Source organism: Lontra canadensis, unplaced genomic scaffold (genome assembly GCF_010015895.1).
Source record: "Lontra canadensis isolate GAN:19392208 unplaced genomic scaffold, GSC_riverotter_1.0 scaffold125, whole genome shotgun sequence".
NCBI classification, from domain to species: domain Eukaryota; kingdom Metazoa; phylum Chordata; class Mammalia; order Carnivora; family Mustelidae; genus Lontra; species Lontra canadensis.
The window spans coordinates 5939706-5949908 of NW_022631119.1; the positions used below are offsets into that span (position 1 = coordinate 5939706).

Below are 10203 nucleotides of genomic sequence, written 5' to 3' on the forward strand. Positions count from 1 at the left end.
CGTTTAGAGGGAGAGATAATTGGCGGGGTTTGGGGCAAGGAGCCAGGAAGATGGTTGTGAATAGAGTATTGGGGGGTTGAGCATCAAGTGGGAAATCTCTGGTGGTGGACTCCTATGAAGGGTAATTAACAACAGGGCAGTCTAAAAGGTCATTTTAAGTAGTTTTCTATGCCCTACAGTGACGGTGCACAGAACACACAAGAAGCCAGCTACACTCAACAGCTTTGACTCCCTGGCTACTTTTATTTTATTTTATGCGGGAGATGATAATCAGGGAGACGAATGGTGCACTACATTTGGGTCACTATCACAAAAAGACATAGAATCTATAACAAGAATTCGGTGAAGACAGGAAGCACCGCAGAGGGGAAGAGAATACAAATTCTCCAGATTGTTGCTGAAATCTTGGACAGCGCCTTGCTTTTCCCTTGGATGCAGCCGATACATAGCTCTATTTTTGCAGGTAACCCTCCCTGACCTGCAGTCCCATGACAGTAGGAACAGTGCCTTCTCTTAGAGCTGTTGTGAGAATTTAAGCTGTAGTGAGCGCCTCTCCACATTAGAGGAGGTGAGCTGGTGCACTCGTATCCTTGGACAGAGCTCTGGTCTCCGACGGTTCCTTCCGCGCCCAGTAGGGGGCACTCAGCGGGCCTTGAGGCAGAGCTCGTAGGTTGGAGGGATATTGCCAAAACCTGAGACCCTGGGTGTGATATCGATGTCAGCGGGCGGCACCAGTGAGTGTAGAGAGAAGTTCTGAAGGATGGACGTAAAGTAGAGAAAGAGTTCCATGCGAGCCATGGCCTCGCCCAGGCAGATGCGCTTTCCTGTGGGCACAGGGGAGGATGGAGGGCGGCTCATATCTGCACTGGAATCATGAGGGCGTGTGGAGCTTTCTGGCCCCATCACCGTTCAGAGCCTCCTCAGCATCCCTGGGCTCATGATAATACCTGCTTTGTGGGGTTATTGTAAAGACTCAGTGGGCTCCTCTAGGATCTGCCACTTATAGGAGCTCAACGCATGGCAGCTACTTCTCTGATGGCTTGATCAGATCCCAAGAAGGAATGGCTCTAAAAAAAACCCTCGAATTTGAAGTTTCTGTTCATTTAAATTTCTCAAAGGTTTACCAAATGCCTGCTAGGTGTCAGATGCTGGTGAGGGGGGAAAAAAGGAAAGGAAAGGAAAGGAAAGGAAAGGAAAGGAAAGGAAAGGAAAGGAAAGGAAAGAAAAGGAGGAAGGAAGGAAGGAAGGAAGGAAGGAAGGAAAGAAAAGAAAAAAGAAAAGAAAAGAAAAGAAAAAAGAAAACTCACCCTTAAATAATGCTTACTATTTGTTGGTCACCCTTCCAATGGTTTGAAAAGATGAATCCCCACTTTATAGACAGGAAACGGAAGTAACTCACCTATGACTCCAGCCTTTATAAGGGTGGGGTGGGGTTCTGTTTCCTAACCACTGAACTGATTCAATATGGCTTATACTTAAAATACTCTCCTAAGGTGATGTGTCATGGGTCACAAGCTCCCGTTTATCAGGCAAATCCACCTGCTGCCTATTTTTTATACTACCTACAAACTTTTAAAAAAGAAAATCACACACCCCAAATGCAGTCACTTAGATTAGGCCAAGTCATCAACCCACGCTCAATATCTAAGCTAATTTCAACCTCCCCCAGAAATGCAGTCTTAACCAGTTAGTTGAGAATTTTTTGATCCGCCCCCACGAGGTGATCAGCCACATGGACCCTCTGAATGTCGAAAACAGACCAAGAATTGGGGGGTCACATCTAGCATGTTCCTGTGGTGGGGGTGGGGGGGACTCAGACCATAGAAACCTACCAGAGGAAAAAGGTACAAAGGCTTCATTCTTCTTGAAGCGGCCCTGCTCATCCAGGAAGTGTTGAGGATAGAAGGCATCCGGATAGCGGAAGTATTTGGGGTCTTTGAGAACGGAGCCAAGCAGCGGGAACACATCAGTGCCCTGGGGTGGAAATTCGGACAGTTAGGAGAAATCAGCGTTGGAGGATGGGGGCAGGGAACCAGGAGGAGAGAGGAGTGAGGTGGAGGGAGAAGGGGTAACAATGATACCCAGCTCTACCTTGGGCAGAAGGTAGCCTCGGAAATGAGTGTCCCGGATGACATTATGGGGGACACCCATGGGTACGATATCTGTCAGTCTCTGTATCTCATGGATCACAGCATCCGTGTAGGGCATCTTCACTCTGTCATCCACACTTGGGATCCGGTGTGGTCCAATCACCTGGTCAATCTCTTCATGGATCTTGGCTAGAAGGGGCCAGAAAACATAGCAGACAAGGACACGGGAGGTGTTTCTGGAGGTCAAGGCTAGGCTATGGGTTTGTATCTTTAGTACCTGTGGATACTGAGGGAGCGCACCATGTGTGTTTGCAATGCCTCTTTATTCTTAACATCTGACTCATTGGTGGGGTGCTCCCAGACCACTGGGAGGCACACAGCCTGGAGCCTAGAGTGCCCGCTGGCATGTTTGGTCTTTATCTTGCAAGTACTAAAGAGCAGGGCAGTGTCCTGGTCCCAGATAGGCTGTCATACACAGATTTTTGACAGGATGGAGAAAAGGTACAACACATAACCAGGACAGGATTGAAGCAAGTGACAGCAATTATGTCACAGGAATTAAGAACACTATTGGTGCAGTTACTCCTCCCTGAACTTCCTAGGTGAGTGACTCTGAGGCAAATGACTTAACCTTCTGAGCCTCTGTTTCTTTTTTTTTTTTTTTTAAGATTCTATTTATTTATTTGACAGAGAGAGATCACAAGTAGGCAGAGAGGCAGGCAAAGAGAGAGGGAGAAGCAGGCTCCCTGCTGAGCAGAGAGCCCAATATAGGGATTGATCCCAGGACCCTGAGATCATGACCCGAGCTGAAGGCAGAGGCTCCACCCACTGGGCTACGTAGGCACCCTGAGCCTCTGTTTCTTCATCTTCCAAATGGATGAGATGGTTCAACAAGTTCATAGAGTTGTAAAATTTACATAAAATGCAGTGTGCAAGTAAGTAGAATAGTGCCTGGGCACATAGCAGGTGTCCGTTAAATATCTGATTATTTAGATATTTAGTTGTTATTATTATTATTTGGTAAAAACACAAGGACAATGGAGGAGGGGCTAGAAAAGTTTGAGTGGAAACAAGTTAGTCTCTCCCATTGTCTATACCAGGAAAATATTTTTGGCTTGTTTTGAACTAAATTAGAAAGGAGAGATGCCAATATTGGGGGTTTTCTTTAAGCAAGGAATGAGCTCCTCATCACTAGAGTTACCCAACAAGACCAGACTGCAATTTATTGGAGATGGATTCTACTGGATTCCGGCACTATAGTTGGCTAAATAAGGACCATCAAAGGTAACTACCTCCTAATCCCTAGAACTTGTACATGTTACCATAGAGGACAAACTTGGGGCATTGAAGACATCATCAGAGTAAGGCTCTTGAGAGGTGGAGATTATCCTGGATTATCCAGATTGGTCCTAAATATAATCACAAGTGTCTGTGTAATTGGGAAGCAGAAGGGTCAGAGTGAGAGGAGATGTGAGCACTGAGGCAGAGAGATTTGAAGATGCTATGCTTCTGGCTTTGAAGATGAAGCAAGGGTCATGAGCCCAGGAATGCAAGGAATACAGCTCTTGAAGCTGGAAAGGCAAGGAAACTGATTCTACCTTGATTCCACCCAGTGAAATCCTGTGTAAACTTCTGAAATCCAGAACTGTAGGATAATAGACTTATGCTAATTTAAGGTGCTAAATTTCTGGTAATTTATTACAGCAACCAGAGGAAACTAACACAGGCACCAAGTAGAAGATTAGTTAAATAGCCTTCTAAGTCAGAGGTGAGATTCTGTACACTGAGATTCCAGAGTGTGAAGAGTGTATGACCGTGGGGTTCTAAGGTTTTAAGATTATGTCTTCTTCCCTGTTGGGAGTGGGGGTCACCAGGTAAGCAGCTCAGGTGAACACTCACCTTCCACCTCAGGGTACTTCATCATTAGCAGCAATCCATAACGTAGTGTAGAGCTCACAGTCTCTGTGCCAGCAAAGAATAGGTTGAGTGTGGTCAGCACCAAATTCTTGAGATTAAATTCTGTGTGGGGATTATTTGTATCCTGAAAATGAGAGGGATAGGACACAGAATCACCATCTTCTGTGTTTATCTTCTTATTTTGTCTCTTTGTGGAAACACAATAGATGGTTAAACCAAGTGACTATCTGGGAGAGGAAACAGCCAGAGCAAAGGTCCTGGGGCGGAAGTGTCTCCCGTGTATAGAGGAACAACAAGGAGGCCAGTGTGATTGGAGTGGACAGTGGGGAAAATGGGAGGAGAAAAATTAGAAATTTGAAAGTTCTAGGACATTAAGCTATATAATTGTAAAATTCCAAGTGCTGAGTGTAATTTAAAAAATACATAAATTTCTAAAATTCCAAGACTTTATGATATAGAAGTATTAAGTTTCTAAATTTCTACATCTCTAAGACTTTTAAATTTGAAGCTTAAACTCTTAAGCTTCTCAAATTCTAAGACTGTAAAGACTCATTCTGGCTTTCTGTATTTGTAAGTCTCTGGTAGTTGTAATCACAAATGATTTGAAAGGTATAAGTTTTAAGTATCCTTGCTCCTAAAATTTCTAGATTCAAAGTTTATTTTAAAAGTGTAAAAGTGTAAGAGTAGGGTGCCTGGGTGGCTCAGTCGTTGGGCGTCTGCCTTCGGCTCAGGTCATGATTCCGGGATCCTGGGATCGAGCCCCACCTCGGGCTCCCTGCTCAGCAGGAAGCTTGCTTCTTCCTCTCCCACTTCCCCTGCTTGTGTTCCCTCTCTCACTACCTCTCTCTGTCAAATAAATAAATAAAATCTTTAAAAAAAAAATGAAAGCGTAAGAGTGTATGTATGCCTTTACAGTTTTATATCTCATCTATAAATAAGAGCCAACCATGTAAAACAATGCTTGCTCTTTTATCTCCAACAGGTTTGCAGGTAAAATTTGCAGGTGCTAGGGAATAGGATGATGAGAGAAAAGGATTGGAGGAGAGGTACCTGGTACATCTTGATGAGGAAGCAGTCAATGAAGTCCCGAGGGTTTTGTGGGTCAAAAGATGCTTCGTTGATCTTCACCCTAGAGGCAATGAAGTCCTTGAGCTCTTCTACCAAGTAGTAGATGCGATTGTGTCTTCCTGGCAAGTACTGCATGATCCCGGAATACATGTCATACAGCTGTGGGGAATAAACAAAGGGAGTTTGTCAGCAATGGACACCTGGGGCCAATGTAGGGTGAGTCTGGGGTCAGCTAGCTGGGCTCAACACCCAGATCTGCATCTGAGGATTGGGTGAGTCCATTTGCTTCTTGGAGACTCCAGGTGTATCAATCCTTGCCTCCCAAGGTTGTGGGGAGGACTAAGTGTGGTATCGGTGGGTGCTTAGTTCACTGAGATTGGGAGTGGGCAGGGAGGTGTTTAGTGGTCACCTGTGCCCAGGGTGTGCTCATCTCAATGAAACTCTCATTGATCATCTGCAGCAGCTTCAGGAACTGCTGGTCTTCATAGTCAAAGCGGCTTCCAAAGACGACAGAACTGATGACGTTGGAGACAGTGCGGCTCAGGAAGAAGGTGGGTTCGATGGGAGAACCTGGATGGGGGAAATTGTCTAGGTTGGAGACAGTGATTAGTGATTAGTGTCACTAGGTTAGTGACAGTGACAGGAGCATGGGATGGAGAATCATTCAATCATGGATACAAGTCTTGGCTCCACGGCGTAATAGCACGTTAGTTACTTCATTTTTTTGTGTGTTTCAAGTCTAGATTTCCCAGTATGCAAATTGGTTTAGTAACCACTAAAACCTGAGGCTTCAATATAATTATCCATGTGAAATGCTTAGCACTGTCCTTGCCATGGAATAAGCACCCAAAAAGTGCTGGTGGAGTTTAATCGTTACTTTTGGTTATTTAACTGTGTTTGTGCTGTAGAGTCACAGATTTGGGAAAGAAGTCATGGTATGGGACACATTTAAAAAAAAAAAAAGGAAGGCTGGATTCTGTGTATCTCTAGCAATGATTCCATTTGAACATTAAGAAAATTCTTCCCTTGGCCTCAGCTGCACCATTTAAAACAGGATACCAGATCTGGGGACAATTTTTCTAGAACAATTCTCATATTCACAAATACACAATTTTGCAAATAATTTCTAGGGGCACAATGGACATTCAAAGCCTTCATGTGGGGGTGCCTGGGTGGCTCAGTGGGTTAAAATCTCTGCCTTCAGCTCGGGTCATGATCGCAGGGTCCTGGGATCGAGCCCCACATCGGGCTCTCTGCTCAGCAGCTTCCCCTCTCTCTGTCTCTGCCTGCCTCTCTGCCTGCTTGTGATCTCTGTCCGTCAAATAAATAAATAAAATTTTAAAAAAAGCCTCATGTAGACTGTTTAGTTAGCATCCATGAAGCCTAGAAGGAAAACTCTGATTTAGAGAAATTTCTCTCTCTTGCTATATCTTATCTATTCCTCTTTGTACTTCTAAGCTGCTGTCTCTTTTTTTCCCCTCTAAATCCTATTGGTTCCAGACCTTATTTCAGGGCAGGGATTGGATTCCTTAAAAAATATAATCAAATGGGTATAGAGTTTCAGATTTGCAAGATGAAAGATTCTGGAGATCTGTTTCACAACAATGCAAATACACTGGAACAGGCACTTAGGAATGGTTAGGATGGTCAAATTTTACACATTATGTAGTTTTATGACAATTGTATTATGTATTTATGTATTTATGACAATTGTATTCCCTAAGTAGAGGTGGCAGAGACCTATGGGTTGGGTGTATGTACTATATGTATACATATATATGTAATTAAATTTGATCCTGTCACTGGAAAAAGGCACGAATTTACATATTGCAAAAGTTTGCACATGCTTTCAGGAGCTCACAAAATCCCTGAGATCCACTGATTAAAGCTTCTGAACAAGTGGTCTCTGAGAGGCTTTCACGTTAACTTTTAACATGGAGCCTGGCTAGAAATCTCAGTAAACCCTTAGTCTTTTTCATCCTCTCCCATTCTAGAGCCTTCTCCCACCAAGGCCCATCTTCTCATGACTGAACTTTTTATAATAACCATTCATCTTTTAGCCCTGCCCCCTTGTTGCCCCTCCCCCTTACCCTTGGTCTTCCGTAATTCCTCTAGTAAAAAGCCAGCCTCTTCCTGGATCCGCTCCTCAATGCTCCGCTTCCCCATTCCGAAGTCCCGAAGAATGGTCAGGGAGAAGCGTCGGAGGATCCTCCATCGTTCTCCATTAGCCAGAGCTACACCTGCCAGAATCTTTGTGTCAGCCTCCTGCCTCCCCTCCCCTTCCTGTGTCCAACTCTGTGCTACACAAGGATGGGAACAAATTATGAAAGCTCTGGACTCTGGTCTCAGGGAAGCCCCTCCCGACCTCCCAGGCTTGATGGAGAGACTGTGGTTCCCTCCCTACGGGACCCTCAAAAACAGTCTAGGATTGAGATGGAGGGAAAGGAAATCAGGCTAGGAATGATTGAGGGAGATCACGGAGAGTTTCTTACACGATAAAGACCTAGAACTGGATAAATACCTGGTTGGATGCATAGGAAGGGGGAGGGGGTATAGAGAGAATGGCATTTACGGTATCTTGGAATGGAGAACTACTTTTATCTTCTGTACACCATTTGGGTTCTCTAGATATATGCATACATGTACACAAAAGCTCATACCTGTACATCAATATACCCACCTTCTAGTAAGTAACACTTTGAAATGACCAGATGTGTGTGGATTGATAATTAATGTTTAGAAATTTAATGAAATTATTTCAGTGGATTAATGATGGAAGGAAGGGTTTTGATTGGAATGACTGGTAGATGATTGATAAGAGACTCAATGGATGAGTAAAGTGTTAATGAGTAGAGGGTTTTGAGATGAATGGATAAATGGCTGGAAAGATTTATGGATTGAAATGTTAATTGATGGGTGAATAATAGAAGGGTTAGTGAATGGATGGATGGGTTGGTGGATAGATGGGTGAATGGAAAGTTAATTCATAGATGCAGATAAATTGGATAGAAAGATATTTGTATAGAAAGGCTAATTAATAAATGGATGTTTTTGGAGGATGCGTGGATCAATGGAGAAGTGGATAAGTGGGAGGAAATAGATAGGGATAGATGGATGGATGGAAATATGGAAAGAATAGCATGAGGCTGTTTGGAATTGAAGAGTGTGAACAGTTAGAGGTGGATGTATAGGACATACGAGAAAGGCATATCCCTAAGTGGAGGCGGCAGGGACCTATGGGTTGGGTGTGTATGTATGAACAGGGAGATAAGAAGTAATGTTGGTTGTAAGGGCTTCAGTGGGTATACAGTGTCACTAATCCATTCAAAACAGAAGTAATGCAGCAGATACTCAAGAGTCAGATGGTTTGGGTTCAAAACAAAATTGTTTCACTTACTGTGTGATATTACCCAAACATTCTCACCCTCAGTTTCCTCATTTGCAAAATTAGTAAGACATTAATAGTTCCCTCAAAGGAGTCAATGCAGTCATTCATGCAGAGGACTTATCAAGGAATCCGGGACATAGGAAGTATATTATCCTCATTTTGTCGTTGTTACTTACCATGACCTTGGAAGTTTCGCTCTATCGAAGCCAGTTCTCCGCGGCCACTGAACTCATCTGCCCGGTCTACCAGGGCCTCTTTCACTGCCTCATGTCCACATAAAACAACTACTGGCCGGGGACCCATGTACACAGTGAAGACTGGACCATACTTCTCCTTGAGCTGGGAGCAAAGGAAGACCTAAGTGGAGGGAGCTGAGTGGAGGACCAAGTATAGATCAATCAAGGACTTTAGGGTGGAAATTTCAGGAGGGTACAGTTGTAGGAATAACAGATAAAGGTGAGTCTTGGGCTTAGACTATTGAGCAAAAGGTACAGAGGCCTGTGATTCTGGGCAAGACCTCCCCGCCCAGTGCCTCCACAAGCCTTAGTTTCCTCATCTGTAAAATGGTGGACCTGGATGAACTGGACTCCAAGATTTATGCTTCTCTCTCTGCAATGCTCAATTTCTGGAACCCTAAGATTTCATGATACTGAGTGTCAAAATTCTAAGTCCATCACAGCGCACGAGTTCTTGTGTTTAAGGGTGTAAGGTATTATGATTCTGAAGTCCTCAGATATGAGAGTCTTAAGTTCCAGTGTGCCAGGAGTCTGTGTTTCCACAAGTTTAAGATTCTGGAATTTTAGTAGTCTAAGGTTTATAAGGTCTATGTTTCTAAGAGTCTGTGTTTTAGATGTTATGAAGTTATACATGTGTCTACAGAATTAGTTGTTGCCAGCTCTGTGAGAGGAGTAGTCAGACTTACCTTCATGAAAGACTGAAAAGTGGCATCAGTACGGACTTGCAACACGTTCCCCAGGAAGGGTATTGGTGTGGGCCCAGGGGGCAGCTTTCCCCCCTTGTTGTTCCGTTTCCAGGCGATGAGGATGAGTAGACAAGACAAGGAGAGTGCCAGAAAGATGGTGAAAGCCCCTCCTAGCTCCATGGTGTCAGGTTGAAGGGTTGTGTCCAGGGAACCAGATTCTGCTTAAATATATTCTGGGAAATCAGCTGTGCAGAAACCTGAACACCCTGAGATTTAAGTTTTCCGGGTATGGATTCCATTAGAGAGGATATTGCTTTATCTGGGGGGTTGTTATATAACCTCTAATCTCCCACCTGAATAAAGATGGATTGAATTCACCCAGGGAAATCCACTGGGGCCATACCTCTTTCTTCATATTTCCAGTCTCAGCTCAATTCCTAGTTTGACACGTCTTGGTGGGATGTGGGAGCAGCTGAACATCATTTTTAGACTACTGCATTAGGAATCAGACAATCTGGGTTCAAATTTCCACTCCACCTTTTCTCCATTGGCAAGTCACCTAACCCTCTTGGCCTCAGTTTCTGGAATCTGTCAATAATAGGGTAACCATACTGTTTTATAAAGACTTGGTAAAGAACAAAGATGACTCCTTTCTCATTGCCTAACTAATCAATTTCTTTAAAAATACAGTATGATGAAGATTTAGAATAGCAAAAGAAATAACTCAATTGAAAAGATTTTATTTTCTTTTTTAAGATTTTATTTATTTATTTTTAGAGAGAGTGACAGAAGGAAAGCAGGGAGAGGAGCAGGTGGGA

General features: G+C 43.7%; 1 protein-coding gene across 1 annotated transcript; it reads right to left on the minus strand.

The window, feature by feature from the left end:
• Positions 1-478: 478 nt before the first annotated feature.
• On the minus strand, positions 479-9565 carry LOC116857569 (cytochrome P450 2G1). The gene is made up of 9 exons (XM_032841800.1): positions 9386-9565; positions 8640-8802; positions 7166-7315; positions 5485-5645; positions 5058-5234; positions 3990-4131; positions 2092-2279; positions 1833-1974; positions 479-824 (listed from the first exon to the last, which is right to left on the minus strand). The coding sequence occupies exons 1-9, from the start codon at positions 9563-9565 to the stop codon at positions 643-645; spliced, it is 1485 nt and encodes a 494-aa protein (XP_032697691.1). The 3' UTR covers positions 479-642.
• Between the last annotated feature and the right edge of the window lie 638 nt (positions 9566-10203).

Excerpts from the sequence above, each read along its gene's own strand:
- LOC116857569 (XM_032841800.1), bottom strand. The coding sequence starts at position 9,565 with ATGGAGCTAGGAGGGGCTTTCACCATCTTTCTGGCACTCTCCTTGTCT. Across the intron at positions 8,803-9,385 it reads CTTTTCAGTCTTTCATGAAG|CTCAAGGAGAAGTATGGTCC; the intron begins GTAAGTCTGACT and ends CTTTGCTCCCAG. Across the intron at positions 825-1,832 it reads CTTTGTACCTTTTTCCTCTG|GAAAGCGCATCTGCCTGGGC; the intron begins GTAGGTTTCTAT and ends CTGTGCCCACAG.